At 45.9% G+C, this 23,992-nt stretch overlaps 1 protein-coding gene across 3 annotated transcripts in view; it reads left to right on the forward strand.

The window, feature by feature from the left end:
• Nucleotides 1-221: 221 nt before the first annotated feature.
• The window catches only part of LOC121061435 (phospholipid-transporting ATPase ID-like), a 69,915-nt gene continuing 46,144 nt past the window's right edge, over nt 222-23,992 (forward strand). The window contains exons 1-3 of one of the 3 annotated variants that reach the window (XM_040540274.1): nt 222-558; nt 7,422-7,500; nt 17,983-18,041. In XM_040540274.1, the coding sequence (XP_040396208.1) occupies nt 7,458-7,500; nt 17,983-18,041 (102 nt within the window). In that variant the 5' untranslated portion in view covers nt 222-558; nt 7,422-7,457. Of the gene's footprint in view, nt 1,052-7,176; nt 7,274-7,421; nt 7,501-17,982; nt 18,042-23,992 lie in introns of those variants that run through there. The other 2 variants (XM_040540273.1, XM_040540275.1) reach the window with 2 other exon arrangements.

Genomic DNA, 23,992 nt, shown 5'->3' on the forward strand with positions numbered 1-23,992 from the left:
GCTGTTGGCCTGGTTTTGGTCTTTGCAGTGAACCTGGTTGCTCTTGGCATCTAGGGGGGCACTCTCTTGTGAGGGGCCCTATAACTGGGGGAAAAACATTGATGTTTTTCATGGTGAGAGGGGAACAAGCAGGAAGGTCGGGAGGCTGCTGAGGGCGAGGAGGGTCCCCAGACAGTGACGAGGCCATGCACGTGTCCCAGCAGACACGGGGAGGTCACACTGCCAGGGATGAGCAAACCCTGATGTTTCGGCGCCAAGGCGATCCTCCGACGGGCTGGAGGAAGCCCTGTGGTTGAGTTATGCAATCGTGCTTTATGAGGTTTTCTCCCTGCAGAGTTTTTGCTGCTCACAGCTGTTGGAAAGTGGACGAGGTGGAGCCTTGGGATCGGCTTGTAGGACGGTTTCTCTGGGTGTAAGGAACCCTGACTGGCTTCAGTGTTACAGAGAGGGGCTGCTGCTGGGAGATGGATCCCTTACCAACCTCATCCTTTTTTAAGGCAATTTGATATGCTGGACCCTTTTACCCTCGTGGTTTGAAGGTTTCTGCGCTGACAGGAGGTAGGTGAGGAGATCAGCGGTCATCTCTGGTGTCACACAGGGTGCCCCATCCCTCTGTGCTCCGCACTTCTGCTGTGGTCTTTCACAGCATGTTGTGCTGGGCATTTTATTTTTAAGGGAGCCGCTACACTCTGGCTATCTACAGGAAACAGAATTTAAAAAAAAAAAAAAAAAAAAAAAGGAAGGATTTGGCAAGGCGCCAAGCCCAGTGACTGAAGTAAGAAGTAGGGAACTTGGAGTAAGTTTTAGTTACCGGGACTTTGCATGGCAGAGAGGATCTGCTCCAGGTTGTGTGGGGCAGGAGGTGAGCCAGCAATGCCTGGCAGCGTCAGGACGCTTTTGCTTGCTTAGATGAACGTCCTCACCGTGACTATGAGCCGAGCTGCTGATCCCGGGAGGGGACAGAGCTGCATGTGAATGAGACCAGAGGAGCGTGTGCAAGTGCTATGGAGGGCAGCAACTTTGTTGGTGTGACTTTTGCAAGCCTTCAAGGGTAAGGTCGAGCACTTCCCTTCATTTCGCCTGTTCCCTCTGTCAGCTTTCAGGGCAGAAAGCTTGCGTTTTTGCCACCCGGGGAGCTTCGCAAAGCTTAATCGGAGTGCTTTGGGCTGAGGTTTTTCACCCAGATGATCAACTTCTGGGTGGAGCGAGTAGAGCAGTGCGGCAGCGGCTGTGCGGGGAAGCTGCTTTGTTCGGGTGGCTGTGGGGGGAGAGGGGCTGCCTCTGCCCCCAGCCGTCCGCTCGGCTGCCCACCGTAACCCGAGCGCTGCACCCAGAGGACCAGAAAGCAGGTTTTGGCTGCTCGGGTGTCAGTGTAAGGAGTGTTTTAATGAAGACAGATGGAGGATATTGGATCGTTGCTTTAAGACGTGGCAGATAACAGACCGAGCCTGCTTCCTGGCAATTACAGCTAATTGCGTTGGTTCATTTGAGCAGAGGGGGTAGCAGCACTTTGGTCTGTGCACAGTTTTGTGGGTTTCTGTATGTATGGCTGGGAACAGAACCCAAATATAGCTAGCTCACCTCATCCCAGACACCCCTTCAGGTATTTAATGAGCCGAGGAGTTTTCAGGGGTCCTTTCAAAGTCCTTGCAGTAAGTGAGTAAATTTAAACCCAAGCCACTGTTTCTGTTGTGAACCCTGGGGGCAAGAGTGACCATTTTTAGTTTCTTAAACTTATTCATGGTTGAATTCAGGCCAGTCCCATTTCAGCCCCAAAAGAGCGCTATTCTGGGATTAAAAACAAACATTTCAGTTGCCCGCTCTGCAACTCGCCCTCGGCGTTTCCCACCGGCAGAGCCAGGAGCAGTATGAGACAGGGTACTCCCTGTTTTGTTTTTGTGATGGTCAAACACGAGGGGATGTAAGGAGAGGTATAGAAATATAAATGCTAATGTGCATTGATGTTAAAGAGGATTAGTGCTGATTATTTCTAAAAGCTGAAATTTAATGTTCCCTTTAGAAACGGGAAAGTGAACGCTATTTGGAATTCTTTGGAACCAAAATTTGAGCAATTTGGCTGAAAGGGTTAACACAGCAAGCCTTTAAAGGAGGCCCTTTACAAACATGGCTTTACGTGGCACATTACGAGGCCGGTCCATGCCAAGCGTGCCAGGCCTCTGCGTTGCTCTTGCCAGAGCATTAGCAAGCGTTGCACCAACCCTGTGTCCCTCTCTGTGATACCCGGCAGCGAAGGTGACCTCCTGGTTTACTGCCTGATGCTGTGCATACCCTTAGCAGGTGCACAACTCGGGCATGGAAAAAAAAAAAAAACGGGAGCTTGGGGACCTAATGTATTTTAAACCTTTTGTATTTTCCCAGTTATGCCTCCAAATCCAGTTTACAGTGATGTGTATTCAAAACCTGGGGACTTGGATTTGGTTCATCTTGTGGCGTTTAACAGCACTGCTCCACCAAGAGCACTTGGCAGCATGGGTGGTCTTGAACCCTGCCTGTCACAAAGCCCTGTGCTTGGGATGTACCCTCTCATATACTGAGCTATTGGATTTTTTGTGTGATAGTCAATACTTTAGCATAAGGAAAAAAAAATTAAGAACTGTGGATATTTGTGGTTGTTAGATCAGCTAAATACAGATAAAAACAAACAACAAAAACAAAAACTTACAAACCATGCCCAAGTGCAAAACCTGACCTGACATGGAAAATTGGTGAGTGAAGGCATGGCATGCATTCTAAATTTTTACCTGGATGGGGCTATTTCAGTTATTTAGATTGTATACATACCACACTATGCATGGTGGCAAAACTGATAGGAAAAATCTTGTTCTCCTGCCTACCTTCCCTGGACTCTGGGTACATTCTAATATTAGTGGACAATTTATTGCCCCCTCAGATCTGCTAAAGCCACTGCTTGGGCAGGAATTTCAGCCTGTACTCAACCACACCCCCTGATCTGGATTAAAATAACCCTTCCAAAAATGATTGTATTTAGCGTGGATCATTTCACAGACTCTGGAAGCAAGGTGCTGCGAACACAAGCACCATGTATTTCATAGTTCATATTTATCATTGAATCTGATGTATTGTGTAGCCACACCCGGAGAAATGAAGCCAATAAACCAGCCATATTTTCCATCTGGAACATCTGTTCTCCATTCATCACAGTTGTGCCATGTCTTTCCTTATTTTTCCACTCCTTGCTCTGGATGCAGGAGGTGCCTCCTTCCACTCCCAGACTGCATGCACTGCCTTTGCTCGGCTGGTAAATCCCCTTCAGAGATCCATGGTTTAGGATAAGGTTGTGGTCCCTGCAAATCCCACATGTCCACCTGCCTCGTATGAGGAGCTCCTCTTGGGAGGAGCACTGCAGCTACATTTGTGAGCCAAGTCTGGATTCTGGCTCTCGTATCCCGGGCGTAAAATAGGCTGAGCTTGGTTTGCAAGAGAGCATCCCCTCCCTGCTCAAGCCCCATCCAAGTAGCTTCTCTCACCGTGGATGTTAAAGTGTTCAGAGCCCTGCAGCTGAGCTGTCAGCAGCCAAAAAGCAGGTGGATTGTCTTTGCAGAAGTGTAAGCCATAGCTAGTTGGTTTGCAGAGCACTGCAGGTACAAAAGCCTTCCGTAGCGAGAAGGGGTAATTTACTTGTAGCTTATGAATCTCTATAAATCAGGAAATGGGAATCGGAGTTTTAAATGTCCTTTTATTTTTTAATTTTTATTTTTTTATTTATTTTTTGCTATAGGCTTAGAGGTTCTAGGCTTTCTATAATGAAGCCTATTTCTATTTCTGTTAGAAGTTCTAGGCTTTCTATAGTTTGCTATAAACACAGGGGAGTAACACATGTCCTGCTAGCCAGAGGAGCTGGAACTGCATGATTAATAAAGATCTCTCTCAAATAATGTGGGCCGCAGTTCATCACTGAGCATGGGGTGCCTGGAGTAAACAGAAGTGAAAGAAAATAATCAAACAGAAAATGGAGCAGCAAAAAAGCCAGCCAGGGCTGACACAGCCAGTGGAAGAAAACTTGAGGAGATTTAAGGAGTATTTCACTTTGCATCTGAAAACAGCTGGTGCCAGGCAAAATGAAGGCGAGCAGAAAATTGTCTTTCTTCTGACTAAAGAAGGTTATCATATGCTTTATAGGTTTTTGGTTAACTCAGGAATAGGAGGCTGCGAAAGTGCCTCACCAAAATTTGAGAAGTACTTTGTGCCACATAAAAATGAAACATAAGAGAGACATCATTTTTCCAGAAAGCAAGAAGGGAAATTAAAACAAAGCAATTCACATAAGCGGTAAGAGTCTGAAGAGCCATTGTTACAATTTTGAAAGGGAAACTGAATGTCAAATTTGAAAAAAAAAAAAAAAAAAAAAAAAACATAAAGAAAAGTGAACAGGGATGTGAATTACGATTACAATTAGAACCTGGCAAAATATATATATATATATATATATATATATATATATTTATAGCCTGGGGGAGATTGTTGATAGATACAGGTGGGAAGTTCTTGGAGCTTGCAGGTTGGATTGGGAGCCCCAAGAAAAAGACCTGGGACTAAAAGATACGCAGAGCTAGGGTCAGGCGAGATAATCCATTTTGCTGCACAAGTAGTGACAACTAACACCACCAGGAGCAGGACCTGGAGCACTACCACAAGGGATAACACCACGGGCATTTGCTTAGGTTTGTTTTCATGCTTGCAGCAGAAGGCCAGTGACCTCTGGGACTGCCAACAGGCACCTGCAAGTGTTGAGGAGTGCCGGCACAAAGCAGGCTGTTAGCAGACAGGCACACTACAACCAGTGTGTGGTTTGCTACCTGAAGGAGCATGGGGATTAGATGTGTGAGTCAGTAACAAAGAAGCAAAGTAAGATTATTTGTAATAGAATGAAAATAAAGGGTGCACCTTCGCACAATAGGGGTGTGTCGTGCCCTCAGTGGCGTTGCGTGTGTGCCCATTGTATACTGACACATTCTCAAGAGGCATTGTGATTAGGGCAAGCCAGGAACTGAGTTTTGCCCAGAGGATCAGGTCAGCTTGAGTTCATAACTCCTGGGCTTTAGCTAAACAAGCAGTTGTAATAAATCTGTGTGATGGAAACAACACAAGGGAAATGTAATTGGTACAGATGGATAGAGCAAAATTACCACTGTGTTGGCCCTAAAAGACAAAATTTCGTGGGAATGGTGAGCCTGTAGGGATATTTGTGCTGTATCAATCTGTCCATGATGGTAACTTAAATTTCCTGCTGAGCAAAGATGTTCAATGAATGTAATCCTAATCAAATGCACCGAGAAACTGAAGGAATTAAAGATGCTCTCCGGGACAAATTAATGTGTTGTTGCAGTCTTGTTGTCACACTGAGGTCATGCCTGAAACTGGTGACTTAAAAATCACAGTAATTAACAAAACCCATGTGTCAGAGCTGAAGGAAGCTTCAGGTGTTTGTTTATGGGATGCAGATCTGAACTCCATTAGCTGTTTCATGCTATTTCTGCTGCAAGAGGGCCGATAGCCTCTTTCTCTTCTCTGCTCCCCAGGTATATAAACATCCTTTTTTTTTTTTTTTTTTCCCCTCTGATGAAATTATATCCCTTGTCAATTGAGCACACAAGTGGGGGAGGTTTGGTACTTGCGGATAGTCATTCTGTCATGCTTGGCATGACAGATACAGCGAAGTCAGAGTTCAGCGCTGTACCTGCAGAGGTGGGGGTTGGTCTATTCTCCCACGTGCCTGGTGACAGGACGAGGGGGAATGGGCTAAAGTTGCACCAGGGGAGGTTTAGGTTGGATATTAGGAAGAACTTCTTTACTGAAAGGGTTGTTAGGCATTGGAATGGACTGCCCAGGGAAGTGGTTGAGTCGCCATCCCTGGAGGTCTTTAAAAGATGTTTAGATGTAGAGCTCAGTGATACGGTTTAGTGGAGGACTTGTTAGTGTTAGGTCAGAGGTTGGACTTGGTGATCTTGGAGGTCTCTTCCAACCTAGATGATTCTGTGATTCTGTGAAATACTCACAGCCAGACAACCCTTTGCAGCCTCATGAGACGGCCATTGACTATCAGCTCTGCAGCTCACGGTGCTCTAGGAAGCCCCAGTTTGTGGGGTAGCAAGGGAACTTCAAGATCACCCAGTTGCACCCCTCCCTGACCAGGGCAGGGACACCTCCCACTAGATCAGGTTGCCCAAAGCCCCCTTCATAGAATCATGGAATGGTTTTATCCACACAGAAATCAAAGGCTGGAATATCTGCTCAGAGCAGCAGGTGCAATGACTGTAGGGTTTTCCTTAACATCCTTCCTATCACAGTCCAATGATGTATCAGGAGTGCATTTAGGCAGTGGCATAGGCTGCATTCACAACTGTGTGTTTCCAAAATATGGCATGTTATCTGTTATACTTGTCTCCTTGCTCTGGCACAGATAGGATAGGATTTTAAATAAGTGCTACTTTAAAATTAGACAGGAGTAGTTGGTGTGTTTTGTCTCTGTTGGCGTGACGTGTTTGCAAGTCCTTGGGAACTCTTTTTTTTTTTTGGTGTTCTTTATCCAGAACTTTAATTTTTTCTTCATGAAACATGAGCAGTGTCAAAGTGGAAAAAAATCATTCTGTCATCTAGAAAACTTGCTTCAGATAAATCATGATTCCCTCAGATGTCTCACTGTGGCCCCACTGTGCTGTTGAGCAAAGATACAGCATTCATGTTGATTCAGTCATGCTGAGCAGTGCTGGCTTTTCCCATGCTCATGGGTCTTTCATGTTGTTAACACCAACATAACCATTAAACTCCTTCAAACAGTCTGATACTTGGAACACCAACAGTTTCATTACCAACAGACTTTGATGTAACTTTTGAAGGCTCAATTCCTCTGCATGTGCCTTAAAGCATTCCTGGTGCCTGTTTTAGGGGCCAGGAAGCTTGCAGCGAGCAGGGGAGAAGTTTTGTTCAGAGCCATACAGCCCGGTCCACCCCAAACACGAGGGTGACCAGCCACAGACAGCAGCGTGAGCCAGCACACGTTGAGCACCAGCAGATGTACAGGAAACCAGTGCTTCCCACTGCTTCCTCCTCCTCAGGGAGGCTGGTCTTGCTGGGTAGCCACCCAGTTCCTCTGCACCGAAGGTGCAAGCCCAGTGGGGGTATTTCTCCTTTTCATATAGGGCTGAAGTAGCAGGAATGTTCCTTTTAGACTCTCCATCCCTGGCCCTTTCTCTGTGCCATGTCAGGAGATGAACAGATCAAAATGCCCAAGGTAAGGTAGCACACTGATTCAATGCAACTTGCAGACCTGAGATGGTTTATAATTTAAAACACACCAGAATTACGTGTATGAGTTGCATTGTGTTGTGCTGCAGGGCTAGAAATCCACATTGTGAACTGCCTTCTCTTTTGTCTTTCAGAAATTCCATGGAGTTGGACTAAAATAAAGCTTGGGGATGTCTCTATTTGGATTAAAATTTGGAAAGAAGAAATTGAAAGGTAAGTGAGGTCTGGTAATACCATTGCCACCGGTGGAAACATAAGGAATGTAAATTCAAAACAAGCGCAAGCCCTTGTTAGCATGCTTGGGAGCATGTCCTACACCTACGGAGCAGGCAGAGGAAGACACACTTTGTTTGCTTTTCCTGCATTTCATACTGCCTTGGGGAAGTGCTGCAGACCTTGTGCCAGTGAACAGGAGGACATCTGAAACAGAACAAGCTGAAAATTTTGTATGCTCTGATGGTCTGGCTTTTGGTGTCCTTTCTAGGTGGATCTCCAGCAGAGAGTGCGGAGGAACAATGCGTAGCAAGCAGTTTATAAAATGCATCCCAAGCAGTTTATAAAATAAGCTAGAAGAAAGTTATGTGGTGGTCTGATGCAGTCTTTTGATGATGAAATGTGTTAATTGCAATGGCCCAGGTATTCCCTTTAATAAGGGGTAGGAAGAAGGGCAAAGCACAGAGATGCAGGCTGAGAGCAGCCCTGGAGCCACAGGGGGAACACCAACCCTGGAATAGAAACCAGAGCCTGTGCAACTCCCTCCCTGTGAGCTCCACTTGGCGACCCCAAGACAGACCCTGAACCAAAGGGGTGTGGAGACAGGGAGCAGCTGCCCTGCACAGCACGGTCCTCACCAAGCTTTCCAGCAGAAAACTGTCTAGAGATGTGTGCTAGGAAGAAGGCCCAAAGGAGGGCTACTCATGCATTCTTGCAGTGGGCCAGGTCCCTGCAGCCCCCAAACATGCATCTCCGTCAGCACCGGGGCTTTGCAGCAGGGGTAACTGAATCAAATCTTGTGATTTATCACTCCATCCCTGGGATGAGGGTGTGATTTCTGGTCAGGGACCCATGTCAGCAGATGCTGTGAAGAGGGAAACTTTTTATCTTGCCTTTCCAGGGCATTTCTCCTTCTATCAGATGAATGCAGAGATTAGTGCCATACTCATATTTTGACATGAAAAATATTTTTTTCCCCAGCCTCTCTGAGCTCAGGAGACTCAGTAGCATTTTCCCAAGGGTTTATTTTTGCAGCTGTGCTGCTGTTCCCCCTCCCTGGCACAGGGCAGTCTGTGAGCCCTGGGGTTAAGATAGGGCCAGCCACTTGCTGCTCTGATAGTCCTATAAGAGGAGGTGGTGACTACTCCCAGGGAGGGCTCTCTGCCAGGTCTCTGCCAGACTTGAGGTCTTTCTCCTTCTTGGCTTTGGAGATGAGGTAGTACAGGCTTGTCTGTGAGCCTCTGTCCACCCAGGGCATCTGCACTTGCAGGGGGGGTGGGGGTTGGGGGTAATTCTGATTATCAAAAAGATTATGTTGCTATATTAGGAAAAATCTGTGATTTTCTTGGCCTTGTGTCCGAGTTTTAGCAGAGCAGTGTTCGGTCCGTCTTCAACCAAGTGTCTAAGAGACTTATTTCTTCCTAGATATAAAGGAACATACTTTATAGGGAAAGATCATTTACATTCACATTTTATGTGCTTTAGATCACCAGTTCAAAACCAATGAATTCAGACTGGAAGAAGTTCAGAGGAGGATAAGGGAGACTGAGGAGATCAGGGAATGAGGAGCTTCCATAACAGGGAACTAAAAGAGCTCTTTCCTTCCTTGTATTTTTTAATTCTTTTGCCTTGCAGCCTCAAAAATGAAGGGGCTACATTTCATTGTAGTTAATGCCAGAGCTGAAGTGCTATTTTAATGCAACTGTTTAGTATTCGGAGACTTTGAATTTGGAGGAGTCCTTAGCACCATGCTGCCTGAGAGCAGGTGAGGCTCTCAGGACAGATTTGCTCACGGAGAGGCCTGTTTTCCATCCCCAAACTAACACCAGGTGACAACCAACCTTACACCCCTAGCGCAGGTCTCCGGTGACTTTCACAGGACGGAATGGATTACCTCAGGCGTCATCTGCTGAAATTCAGGGTTCCTCCCATGAGAAGCACTGATATCCTGCTGCTTCTCCTTGGCAAGACATGGCTGTTTCCATGTACAAACAAAATTAGGAGAGTGTTTTCAGGAGAAGTCCAGTTTAACTAGGCAAGTTACACGGTCTAAATTCCTTTCGTGGTGCACACCATGCAGTGCTTCTCAATTTGAAGGCAAGAGCAGTCATTTCTGCAGCTTTGCCTCCATAAGCCCAGCCTAGGGGCACAGTGAGAGGAAGAGGAAGGGCATAAATCGACACAGGGCTTTTGGAAAGCTGCACTGGGCTTTCCTTCTTGCTGCTGGGGACAGCCTGCTCTTCAGCACAGGTTCACCAGGTTTTGAGCACCAGGCTCTGGACAGAGCTCAGCAGGGGCGAGAAGCTCCCTACAGAGAAGGCAGCCCAAGACTGGCTCCATGGACCTGAAGCTTGGCTGGCCTTTGGGACTCCCATTCAGCTCCAGTAGGAAACACCTCACCAGAGCAGGCACTGAGTATGGAAAATATATTTATTTTGACTTAATTTCCCATTAGGAAAATAACTGTGAATTGTAAAACTTCCCAAAGTTCATTTCAGAGCTGTATTTATTTTTATGAATTTACATCACTTCCTATCAACTGTGTGTCGCTGTTATTAACAGCATGTGCAATTGTGTCAAGCTGTGGTGTTACCAGCAGGTCTAGGAGATACTGTTTTCTAGTAAAAGATATAATATGTGCCAGCCAGTCACTGGTAGACTACTTTTTCAAAATAAAAATAGATGACTAATTCATCTGCTTTATTTGGCATGCTGATATTGGTCAAATTATTTTGAACTAGTATTACAAAAAAAATCTAAACCAAATTAAGAAATATATATATATATACAAAATTAAAGCTTTTCAAAATGAAGAAGACAGAATTCCCACTGCAGAAATATTTTAAAATGGTTATTTATCCTTCTGAAGTAGGCTGAAAACAAATGTGAAATGATGCAGATGCTTCTTGAGAAATAACCTGTTGCAAGGCATTCCCGAGAGCTGGTGAGCCCCAGCCCTTGCCCAGAGCCAAGGCAGGTGGGTGAGACATTGAGGGGAGGAGGAAGGGAAGGGTGAAACAGAGCTGGTATTATCATGGGAGATGGAGGAAGGGAGAGGCGAGGCAGCCTCTGTCCCATCCCAGAAAAACCCAAGAGGGAGAACTTTCTGGTGTAAGGTTATCCAGCACCTCTTACAGGCCTGTGTCCCACAAGTCCTGTTTGGCCACAAATGTGGTACATGCTCGGCAAACCGAGGCATCTTTTTGGAGTCCTTTCTTCTTGTTTTCTCTCTCCTTATGGTGACAATATCAAATACTGTTTCTAAAAAAGGCCAGGATCTAATATTGAACTTTAGCATCATGTTAAACATTTACTGGACTTGAGGCGGAAATAATTCCAGTTCACCATCAAAATTTTTACTTTCAGACCTTGCATCTGCCATATGAAAATAGAAATATCTCAGCACATCTCTTAAGTGGGCCTCATGTTAGCAATGCCAGTAAAAATTTCATCTTGCATTAATACCTGGTCCAGGAGCATATGAAATCTTTTACCTGTGCTGGCAAAACTGTATAGTGTTTGCTTAGTGCTGGCAGCAGGCTGAACTCAGTACCAGGCACAAAAACAGAGTCCATGAACACAGAAATGTGTTTCTTGCATTTAATTTCCTCAGGAGGAAGGAGGATTCTAGTTCTTCTGAGGCAAAAAAAGATACGATAAAGAAGATCTTCATTTAATAATGGAGGAGCAGGCAGGAGGGAATAGGCTAAATCCGTTTATGGTGGTGTATCTGAATGGTCTTGCCGCAGGATTTTTTAAATTAAATCCCTCACACTCAGTACAAGCTAGCCCATTTCAGAGATGAAAATGCATGGGATTGCCAGCATATATATCTCCAGCCACAGGGGCTCCGCAGGGGAAGGGACATCTGCACTTCAAAAACATGCATTTTTACAACACGGAGTCCTTGAGAGCCCCTCCTTTGAGTCAATAATAAAAAATACCTTTGTTTGCCATGCAGCTGGGCTTGTGCCTGCTCTGGGCAGGGCTGGGCTGTAATCCTCACCTTTCCCACTTCTGTCCCACCTGGTTCTCACCTCTCCTCCAGCCACACGCGTGCTGGCTGTGCCGTGGCTGACTCTGGCTGCATTTCCAGCCAGGGATGGGCTTTGGTTTTGTGCCACCAGGTAGCTCAGAGCATCAGGTTGACTTTCAGGTAATGAGGGTTCAGTTTTTCCCTGTGTCCCAGGCCAGCTGAATGAGTTAGACATTGTAGGCTGTGAGGCTCAGACCCATCACCTCGCTCTTCCCTTCACCCATGTCCTCTCTGGTCACTATTAAAGCACTGGGCTTGCTGAGTAAAGATTGCTGGCTTTGTTTTCGTGTAGAGCTCACTCGGCGCAGCTCTGATCCCAGCGAGGCACGTCTGTGTTATGAATTTGAAATTTTATTATATATACTGTGCAAAATAAGCCTGCTGTCTTTAACCCAGCTGTGGGAACTCTGCCCTGGTACAGCGTCTGCAAATTGGGAACCTTCCTGTGTGCGTCCCTTCTCAAAAAGGAGCAATTATTGCTTCAAGGTGAAAGGAGTATTTGGCTAATAGCTCGCCTAGTAACCTCTCCAGAAGCAGCAATTTTAGTTGCTTAATACTAACGTTATGATTTGCCCTCTCCCATGGAGCTGTTTTTTAATGGCCACTGTACTTTTCTTTTTTTTGAGGGGGAGGACAGAGGTGTCAACACAACATGGCAGGTTTCAGTTAATTGTGCACGTGGCGTAACAGTCTGGCAAAGACCAGAAATAAGGGCTAGGGACGCTCTGCCTGTAAGAGACAGGTCATCTCCTGGGTGCTGCATGCCAGGTGGCACTTGTGCCATCGCTGAGAGGTGACACTGAAAGCTGGATCACAGCAGGAAAAATGAGGTGCCCCACAATAGAGCCCACAACAGTGTAGGGGAGAGGAGATATGGTGGAAGAAAGGCCATCATGAGACCTGAAATAAAAAATGTGCTGCAGCTGGTGGAGGTATTCCAAGACTGCTTATACCCTGTTGTGGGGAGGCCTGAATTACTGCTGCCTGAAGGACCGTCTCAGGAAGGTCAGATGTGTGCCTTAGGGCACAGCATAACAGTGCTAAAGCTTTTATAGCTTGGCACTGGTAAGGTTAACTGCTTTGCTAAAACCCCCTGGAAGGCAAGCCGAGGACAAGAGCCCAGCTCCAGGATGCCAGTCTATGCAGCTGATCCAGCACAGTATTCATGCTTTTGAAGCCACTTGTTTAAAGGGTGGAGCAGAGATTTTTTATTTATTTTTTTTTTACAGAGTTTGTGTTGTTTCAGCTCTGTTGTCAGGCTCGGTTACCCTGGCACTCCCCTAGCTGGGCTGTGTTTGTTTCATGCATGAGATATCAGGTCCTAGTTTGTATATGACTTGGCAAAACCAGGCAGATCTTAACCTCCTGCTCCTCGGAGCCACAAGACCTGATCTCTACAAACCTTTTCCAATGGCCTGTTTAAAGCATTGCTTTTGGCACATGCTCCTTAGCATAAACCAGCAGAAAATTTCCAGGCTCTCTGACCAGATCTTGAATCTAACCTTTTGCAGGACTTTTCCGTGCAACAGGCTGAAATGGAGGAGGCTGGTGGGCTGGCCAGTTACATTTATAGATGATTTTTGGCATGTGTTTAATGTTATTAAATCCAGATGTTATTCTGTGGTTTAGATCCTAAATCTGTCTGCCTGAGAAAACAGCCACTTTCCCAGTGACTTGGGCTCAGTGGTTAGACCAAGAACTGGGCACGAAGCCATACTTATGTATACTGAGTTTCCACTGATGAATAATTTAAAATAGTTTTCAGTGGCAGTGAAATGATAACTTGGAGCACAAATCCCATTCCTTCTTTCCAGTGATTTGTGACTGCATTTTGCAGAAGCAGAAAGTTTAATACAAGTTGCTTAGAGATAAGATTTAAAAAAAAAATGTTTCAAGAAATGAAAAACTTTTCTTCCGATAGCTTTTCAGTTTTCCCCTCCCTTTTTCCTCAATGCTTCTTGAATTAACAGCACATGATAAGACATGCATGCTTGCATCTAAAGCCAAAATACTCTGAGCTGCAGTTTCCAGGAATAGCTGGGGCAATTATAGAGTTTCTCTACCTTTTTATTTACAGTGATCATCCAAGAGACTTCATTTCTGCCCAGACAGTTTCAGAAAAATAAGATAAACGGGTGGTTTAGGAGATAGCAGCAGGGCCCCTCTGTTGGCACAAAATAAAACCACCGAGGCAGTGTTGTCCTGTGCCTGTGGTCAGTGGTGGTTCTCCTTCAGGGCAGATACAGGGGAGAAAGTTCTGCTTGCTGGTGTTGTTGGACGAGGCACCCTTTACAACTTGTTCTTGCTTTAGCAAAGGTGTTGGCTGTTATCCAGAAAGAAAGATAAATATCTTGCTGCTAGAAGCCGGCCTTCTATCTTAGCCTTTGGGGACACTGCCTCTGAGAGGGCTGGTGGCTGCTGAGAGCCATGGTCTCCAGAAAGTGTGGGGTCCTGGTATTCAAGGTCGGTGTGCTATAGCCAGCCAGAGGCTTTCCAATCACTTGAACTAGGCTTACGGCTATCCGAGGCCCTCAGAAATGGGTTGGTCCCAGAAAATCTGCCCTGAGGCACTGTCCTACCAGGAGAGCAGTGCCCTGAGCAAGTTTCATGTGCTGTTGTTTCCCAGTCCCACTGCTGTGCATTTCTCTGCCATCCTTAAGCTGTTGGCAGCTGTCTGGCATAGAAGCCATTCCTCTTGGGGAGGGCATCAATCAACTTGGTGAGAAGCCAGGCTTCTTTCTGGGAGTGCCCAAAATCCATCAAGTGCCTCTTCCCTGGCTGTACGGAGGGGACTGCCCTGCCTACGAAAAAGAGGTGGTCATTGGGAACAGAAGAGCCTCTCAGAACCTTCTGGGGGACCCCAAGGCTGTCACGTGCCATCACTTATGTTCTGGGATGGGAGTAAATACCCACAGGGCTCCAGCACGGAGGAGCAGTTCTGGATGTCTTTGTGCCTCTGTCCATCATGGGTTTCTGTAGATCTGTCTGGGGCAGCAGCTGGGCAGACCTGGTTTTAACAAGGACCTTTATCTGTCATCTATGTTGATAACAGCAGTTACTCTCAAGAAAATTCCTGAAAGGGGACATAATATAATAAGTGAAGCCATGCCAGCATGGACCACTGGAGTCCTAATTCTGCTTTCCTCTGGAACTCTGGACAAGTTACTCTGATCTCTCTGCACATTGTTTTTCCTGTTGTAAAAGCAGAGAAATGGGTCTGAGGAAAGCAGTTGAAGATTAAGCGTTTTCAGGATCTCAAATGAAGCCTCTGTGTTGATCTGAATCACCCAGTCAGGGCAGATGGGAAATGTTTTGAAAATGTTTTACATAGCTAGATGCTCCTGAAGAAAAGGAAAAGCACATTTACCTGCTAAAGTAGTAAAGAGGCCTTAAATTAGTAATTAGAAGGCTTGATGAAAACAGCCCATAGGCAGATACAAACACTGGTGATCTGTAAAAGGGCTTAAAAATTAGGGAAGCAGTGTTATTTATAGGGTTACTGGAGGGAAAGGAGGAAGGATAGCAGCAGTTCAATGCCCTGAATAGCTTAGGCACTTGTTAATGCAAGACTGAATAAACAGGAAGAACTAGACGTATTAATACATCATTTAATAGGTATAATAGACACGTGCTGGAACTCATGAGGCTGGAATATTAATAGAAAAGAATAAAGCTTATTCTGGAAGGGTAACAGAGGTGGCAGGGGAAGAGATGTTTTCCATGTATGTTCATGTGCTCTGAGATCCAGTGTGGAGAAAGAGATGAGCAAATCGCAGATCTCTGAGTAATGATATGCACGGGTAAGGAACACAGATGTAGCACACCAAGAAGGGCAGTCCTTGTGAGAAGTTAATCTAATTTTCTGAAAGATAGGGCATGGTGGTAAACGAGGAATTACAATTATGCAGACTCAGAGCTGGGAAGGAGCAGAGGGGAACACGACATGTTTGGCTTGCTCTGGGAGTGAGCTGGCATGATATATTGGTGCAGAGGTGGAAAATTTTTTGGAGGTAGAGAGGAGGTTGTTCCAGAACTGATTCCTTTCAACAGTGAGGAGCTGGCTGGCCATGTAAGGGCAGAAGACGGTGTAAGTGGGAATGATGCTAAAATGATAGCATGATGCTTGGGAAAAAGTGACAAGAGCAACGTGTTTAAATGATCTTCGGGAATGGAGTCTTTGGTAAATATGAAGAACTAGTAACTCATATCTCATGGGAAGGAAATCTGGGATGGGGGAAAATTAAACAGAACTGTCATTTCCTTAAATATTTGATATTAAGGTCAGGAGTGTAAGCTATCATGTTTCAGAGAGGCTCGGAAGGGTGAATGAAGTGGACTCACAAGCTCTTCAATCACCCCGGACAGAAGCAGGTTGCCTCTAGAAGGAGCACAACAGGTGGTTTTATCCAGCACAAACTCTGTGGCAAAGGCTCAAAGTGAGAAAGAGCTAGCGAGGATGTAAAGGACAATACAATTTGTTCTGTAAAGATTGGTTTCTCTGTGTTTCAGAAACCCTTCTAGTAGGTGGAAGATCAAAGAAGGTTTATGTCTGCTATACAGTAAAAAAGTTCAGCAAATCACGCTAAGAAATCTGATATATATATATATATTCTTTTATTAGGCATCTCACACATTAGTTGCCATCAACAGAGGAGAAAGGGAGAGGTTTGGGGCTGGAATAGAGAAGGAATGGGTCAGTGGAGTAAGGTAGAAACTGGCCTGGAGCAATGCTGCCTTTGGGAGTTTCTGGAGCACTGACAGGCAAAGTTCATAAGACTGGGAAAAGAGCAAGCATAGCACCTACCTTGAAACAAGGGAAGAAGAAAAGCTGAGTGATTTATAGATATATAGGCTTCACTTCTTGGGTAAAGGTTGAAAGAGTCAAACAAACCACTTCAAAGTAACTAGAAATGTGTGGGGGAAGAGATAATTAACAGCCAGCAGTCCAGAAAAACTACCTCAAGCCCAAATTAATTCTGTGTTAGTGGTAGCCGGAGGGCTAGTGAAAAAGCCTTAGATAGCTGTTGTGTGTCCTGGCTGTCACTTTAGTGCTTTTACAAGTAAACTGGAGAGAAATGCTCAAGATAAAATCACTGTAGAGTGAGTGCCAAACATTTTTTTTTTTTCAGAACAAAATACACTGAGAGTAGTTATCAATGACTGGTAATCAAACTCGAGAGAGTCATCATGGATGTATCCTGGATCTGGTATTCAGTATTGTATTTTCCATCTTGTCTGGCAGAATAAAGCACACACTTAGTAAATCTGCATATGGCACCACCCTGGCAAGAGCTACAAGCACACCAAAAGATAGGATTAGAATTGACTAGCTGGAGACATAGTCTGAAAAAAATTGGATGCAGTTCAATAAGGACAAATGAAAGATTTGTATTGCTTGATGATGCATCAGCTCTGCCAGAAAGGATCTGCCAAAATGGATTTTATTCTGGCACACTGTCATCCAAGTGCTGGTGGTGCAAAAGGATATTATTTTAAATTACTTCTAGGAGATTTTCCATTTAAATATTTGTTGTCACTAAGGTAGTTGGATTGTTCCTTGTACTCCTGTCAGCTTTGGTAAGCCCCAGCTGCAAACTAAGGCTCTTTTTGGGTGCTGTGCTTCCAGAATGAGGTGAACGAGCTGGGAAGCCTATTGGAGAGCATCAAGAATGAAGCCACTTCTGAGAGATCAACATGTTAAGAAGTGACTAAAGAAATGAGTTGCCTTTTCTTCCCAAAAGTAAACTACAGCAAGGCTTAGCAGCCTGCACTACATAATGAAGTCATCTGGGCTCTGTGTCCTTGGCAAGTAGCACAAGGAAATGACGGGAAGCAGAAAGAGCACCTTTGATCATCCCAGGACAAGATACAATTTGTTTAAATTGAAATAATGAGTTTTACGTTAGTGGGAAAAAACTTTCCCCCTGGGAAGGACACCGCAGTCGTGGAAGAGGCAGTCAAAACAATAGCCATCACTTCAGCGTTTCAGTGCATCTATTAAAAGTGACAGCCACAACCATCTCTTGAGGTAGAGGGTAGATTTGGTGACCTCTTGAAACCCCTTCCAGTATTTTTTTATTTCAGGATAGCTGTGGTGGGATGATGCTAGGATGTGCATTTGTACTGGGGGAAGGGTGCTAATGGTAGGTTCATGGCAACAGCTCCAGAGGCTTCAAGGGGAGGAGATGAAGCAGGGCAAGGATATTGATCAGCACTAGTTGAACAGTGATTCCTGCCCAAGAGAAGGTGAACAACCTGTTAAACCACTGCTTTATCAGTGCCACCAGCATCTTCAATTCCCTGACATGGGACATTCAGCACAGAGAACGGATTCCTAGTGACATTACCTTTCAGCAGCTCTGCTTGCTTTTTCTGATGCTTCCTTCATGCCTGTATTGATTCTGCCTACCTTCAAACACGTCTGATGTGTTTCTTCTTCTTTGCAGAGGAAGAGAGACACCTTCAAGCAAACAAACGGGATTTTAACCTGCAGTTTGAATATGCTGTAAGTAACCAGCATATATTGCTCCGTGCAGATGCAGCGACAGATGCTGCTGCATTCGTTTCATGTCTTCACACTACAAGGCGCTCTCCCTTTGTGTTCATTTTGATGTTTCAAGGGCACGCGTGACACGAGCGAATTCTAGCTGTGACTCTGCAAGCAATGGGTTTGAGCCTACACTTAGGGAAGAGGGTTAATTCCCTCGGCTTTCCAGAAAGACTTGGGCAATGATTTTTGCTGTGCCTTGTGGTGAGATGGGGGGACAGATGTGTCAGGGAGCACGTCAGAAAGATGGTTCATTGCTGAGTCACCCACAGGCAGCTCTGTCTTTGGAGTCAGCCCTGAGAATGGGAAATCAAAGAAGGTCTAATACTGGAGGAGCACAATGCAGTGGCTTTTTACACTTCCAGAAAATTGTGAGCCAAGTGTTTGCAGGATCAGGCTCCAAGGTCTATCAATAACGGAACCTGGGGGGTAGATTTCTGTTGGAAATGTGGCTTCATCTAAAGTAAAACATGAAAGGAAATGTGTCAGTTCCTCAGCTCTCACAGCGAAATCCTCTCTGTCAGGAAGGTTTTGAGTCTGGCCTTCATGGCTTCCTGCCAGCTTTTGTTTCCAGCTCCTTAGCAGCCTTGTTGGGCTAACGTTGTGCCATGAAATCTGTGCCTCCAAGGAGCACCATGGCATGGGCTGGCCGTCACCCAGGTCTGACAGGTTCTGGTTTTCTCAGCTTGATTTCCAGAGATGGGGGCCATTTGCTGTCCCTTTGTGCAGAGGAGGTCTGGCCCAGCCAGTAGATCTGTACTGCCTGGCTGCAGGGTCACTTCCTTGGTTGGGCAGTCAACATGTTTGCAGCTGCCAACTGATACTGAAATGAATTTTGTGAATTTTTGTCCTCTGCATATCTGAATTCCAGAGCTGAAATTCATCCTTCAGTTTTACTCAGGAGCTCCTTTGAATCGTGTTTTGTTTTAGGAACATTCCGGATGTTTGCTTGGTAATTTCATAACTGGAAAAACCCAACATTTCAGGATAGTGTGATTCCTCGTGAGATAGAAATTTTTACTTGCCACAGGTTTGACTTAAGATCTCTAATGTAGCTGATCTGTTGCAACATGAACTGGATGGTCTTCAATCATCACCTCTCATCCATGAACTACACAGGTTAGAGACTTGCAGGGCACAGAGCTGCTGCATGTATCCTGAATATGAAATGTGTTGTAGTTAGTTTATGTAAAGCACAAATGCTTTATCAAGCCTGGTGATTTAGGACTGGGAAAGTGCATTTGATTTGCTTAGAACCTGCTGTTAAAGTGCTGGGGTGGGCATTGCCTCAATGTGTGGATTTCGGATCTTTCATGGGATGATTGCAACGTGGACTATGGGCAGCAGTGGGGCAGGGAGGTGAGAGGGAGATGCACAATGGTGTCAGGGCAGAGAGAGCAAGCAACTCTTCTGATGCTGAGTCAATTTTTGTGAAAAGCCATTCATAATGCTAACTGCATGTCACTGCTTCCCAGCTGATTGCTTACATGCCCAAGGATTTGCAAATAACCAAAATCAAGGTGAGGACTGTGAGAGCTCTGGAGGGTTTCCATAAGAGTCTATTAATTAGGTGTGAAGGCACAGGCAGCCAAAAAGCCAGCTCAATATAATCTGTTAAACCTTGGCTGCAAATTTCAGTAATCCTACCCCTCATTTTAGTCAGTTATGGCTCATGATTTCTGGAGTCTGGTGTAGACTGAGGCTTAGAAATTTTAGAAAACTGTCCAGAAAGAGCCAAATCCTGAGTAGGTAGGTGGGTGGGTGGTGAGGTGATGAAGCTTTGTGATGATGCAAGCGCTGCCGATACTGTACAGGGCTGAACATCATGTCCTGGGCTGCTTATTTCCAATAAGTCTTGACAAAAGTTCCATTTATTAAAGTCACGTTGCCACGGTGCATGACAGTTACTAACCGTGCTCATAAGTTCCTTTAGGTCCCATGCTGAAAATTGCTGGTTACATCTGGAAATGCCAAAAAGAGAAAGAAGCTCCCCTTGCTTTGGCATATGCATGGTGCTCTACCAGTGCTGTAGTCCATCGGAAGGGTCAAATCCAGGCCTCTTCCAGATTCAGATTTCTGTGATTGCTGTGGGGTCACACTGCTGAGCACTAAGTTGTGGTCCAGCAGGACCAAGACCATCCGGACTCCAGACCCTGCACTGGGGTGCTCAGGTCCAGCAGATGTTAGTCTCAATTGGCTCTCAGTGTTCTGGCATTTTGTGGATGGAGTAATTGCCATCTCCTGCAGCTCAGGTCCTCCCTCCTCAAGATGTGTTCACACTTGTATGTGTTTAATCTGACCTGTGTACACACGAACCACAGAAGTGTTTGCGCTCTCCTTGTTTCGTGGTGGTGCTCAGCTCTTTAGGCCAGGAGAATCTGCACACGTGGGCAGGATGATCAGAGAGGCCAGGAGGGGAAGAGCAGCCTGCCCGCTCTCAGTCCCACAGTGAGGACCCTTGTCCTTGTGCCCAGGAGCCTTGTCTTCTCTCAAGACAGAAGAAAAGCTGTGCTGAGTTATTGCACTTGAATATAAGGGATAGTGGGCAGAAACTAGAAGGAAATAGAAATACAACAAGGCTTAGAAAGTGTTTTATACAGTAAAAGCCACAGGGATGGGTTTATTTTACTTGGTAACTTAAGGCCATGTAAGCCATAAAACCTATAGAACAGGTTCTTGTAACAAAGCTAGGTGAGGCAGTAAATGTTTCTTCAGGGTGAGGCAGCTGCTGAGAAAGGTCAGTGAGGAGAAGAAAGGGAAGTACAAACAGAGGTGTAGTGTATTGCCATGCTGCTGCAGCCAGGCTGTATGTCACAGCTGGCACACAGGTTTGGGTCTTTCACTAAAAAGAGAGTTTCTTTTGTGTAGGCACGGATCAAAGGTACAGAGCTGCTTTGTCTCCTCAGTGAGAACAGGAAAGTGGGCATGTGCAGCTGGAGGTGGTGTGCTGGCCACAAGTCGGTTGTGGTTATCTTACCTGCATGGTGCAAAGTATATGGGATATCTGTGAAGGAAGAAATGGGGAGAAAAAAAATTAGGAAAAAAAAATAATCTACTGTGTATGGAGGGTGACATCAGCTCTGGAGGCTGGGCCTCCTGATGTGATGCAAGACTCCTGAATACTCTCAAACCAGCTCTGCAGGAATGCGATGCTGCGCTGCAGAAAGCAGCGCTTGCCAATTCATGCAAGGGCATGTCCAGATCACACATGGACCTGCAGGAGGATCCAGAGGGCAAGCTTCGCTCCCTCAGCTCATCAAAAAACAACATGAGGGGTTGGGCAGTGCAGGAAGCTGATGGTTAAAGAAGAGGATAGGAGCTACATGTGGTAGAGATCCCATTAACACAGAGGCAGAGGGACAGTTTCAGAGGAGGACATGAAGGCCTGTCCCTGCAGAGTGCTATGAGGCATGTTCTACGGTGGGATGGAAGACTGGTAGAGTCTCATTGATCTGTGTGAATGGAGGCTGAGAGAGGGGTGAGGGAAGTGTCTCTTATCTGGTGATGCCTGTTATGTGTCTTCTGATGAGTTTTGCTGTGATTAAGGGCAGCAGCTTCTAGCAGTGGCTCTGGTAGTACTTGGGTAGTTCAGGATTTATTTGCACTTAGTGTGAAGACCTGAAGCTGAAACTCGAGCTCTCAGACTGATGCAGCCCCATCCTTGGCCTTATCCTGCACAGCAAGAACACAGTCGCTTAAAAAAATAAACCAAACTTTAGAACAAAGTGCTGCGCAGTTAACTGGAAGGGCTGAGTGTGAAGGTATGTACTGCCCACCAGTTCACAAAATTAGTTTGGAATGAGTCAGAAACGAAGCGTGAACAAGTGACATGCAAAGGCACTTAGTGCGGCACAGAAATGGACTCAATATGGGTCTGCAAAATTGAAAAGTCAAGTCTTAATCCTGTGTTTATTCACACCTCAGACAGACAGATCCTTCCTGGCTTCTGTAGGAGATTTGCCTGTGTAATGACCAAAATGAAGTGAAAAGCAGGGTGCCAGGTGTGTTCCAGTGAGGTTTAAGTGGATTTATCACGATTCCTGTCTGAGGTGATTCAGCCTGGCTGCACTGTCCCCAGCATCACCACTGTGGGGAACGCATCAGCACAGACCCACCACAGTGGGCCAGCCCTGCACCTCTCTGTCCATGGAAACTCTGGAGAGCAAAATCTCTTCTGAAGGGTTTTAATGTTTGCTTTGATTCCAACTCCCTTTTATTTCTTCGCTTTCACATTGGAATTCAGCACAGCTGCACTGGGACGTCATGAAGGGCTGTGAAAACAACTTTGAAATTGGCTTGCAGACAATAGGAGAGGAAATGCGGGGCCCATGAGTCAATGACAAGTTTCATCTTGGTTCACGATCTAGGGTCAAACCAGCATCCTTTCTGCAGGGCCGGCAGCGAGGGGGCTGCTTGCACTCTTTTTGTTTCCCCTGGTCACCTAATGAATTCTCCAGTGAAATGGGGGGGATGTATATAACTTCCTATGGCCAATACACATTACCCTGGGCTGGAGTGGCAGCTGGGTTATTTCTTTGAAATTTCATGGGAGAGGAAGGAGCTGGGGCAGTGGGCTCGGACTGCTCCAACTCTGCGCTTGCATGCTTCAGTCTGAGAAGGATGCCCACAAGGTTATCTGCAGGGACCTGGTATGTGGTCAGGAAGGCAGCAACGTCTGCCTCTGATCCCATCCCAAACCTGCAAATGCTTCCCACCTTTGTCATGCCTGAGGTCGACGGGAGTGTTTTCTGATTATGTGCAAAGCGGTCTCAGCAGCTCCTGAAGGAGCAGCAGTAACCAGCTCTTTTTGCATTTAGGAAGGCATTGGCTGGATCCATCCAAAGAGCCTCTGAGCAGCCCCATAAGAGGGGACGAGCTGGGAGCTGGGGTGACCCCAGTGCAGGCAGTGTCCTCCCTGACCAGGGCACAGACCTGCAGCACCTGGTAGTGAGGTCCATAATGCAGTCCCAATCAAGGTGAAGTAATGATCCAGGTCCGTTTTAGGAAGTCCAGTCAGGAGCAGTGGGAGACGATACAGAGACAGGGCTGACAACAAGACCACACCCTAAATCCAAGGTCCATCCGGGAGGCAGGGCTCAATTGGTTTGGCAAGCCGTGCCACCTCCATCTGCCCCCATGCATACTCACCGCAGTGATGCGACTGACTAACAGCTCTGTAATGGGGTGGCTGCAGGCAGAAGGAAGGAAAACACAGCCCAGTGAGTGCATTTTCCTAGAGATTTTCCTGGAATACTGAATGTGTGATTGGATACTGGAACTCTATTATTAGCTGCAAGGGGCAAAGGGGGTCAAGGGGTTGCATATGTAAGAAATTTCCAAAGCTGTTAAAAAGAATAATAATTATAAAAAAAAAAAAAAAAGGAGGAGTAGAAGGGGTGTGGGTTGGATATGAATCTTTCCATTTCTGATGTTAGGCCAACGTTTTTATTCTGAGAGTAAAGATGAGATCTTTTCAGGCACCAGGTAAACCCCATCACCTTCCAGTGGGCCTTTCTCAGTCATGTTGAGCTGTGGCTGCTGCCCACTTTTGGGAATGAGGCAGTGAACTTTCTAGGCTTAAAACAGATCTCATATGGCTATCCTGTACTGCCTATGAAAACAAAGCCTCCATGGCACCACGTGCCCTCTTCCACGGGTTTATTAAACAAGTCCTTGAGCACATTCGCAGTACTATGGGCATGTCTCTGCATATGACAGCTGCATGCTTCCAAACTGCATTACTGCAGGTGGACAAAATGCCGCTGAATTGCCCTCCTGCCATCTCCTTGCAAGGCTTTATCAGAGCACCTGGGAAGGCCATTTGTGTTTCTCAGCTGCTTTGCCAGTCTGTACCCTGTGCTACACGGGGGCCAGATAATTACCAGGTGTTGTGGCACACATTCCTGATG

The sequence above is a fragment of the Cygnus olor genome, chromosome Z, assembly GCF_009769625.2.
Source record: "Cygnus olor isolate bCygOlo1 chromosome Z, bCygOlo1.pri.v2, whole genome shotgun sequence".
Taxonomy (NCBI): Eukaryota; Metazoa; Chordata; class Aves; order Anseriformes; family Anatidae; genus Cygnus; species Cygnus olor.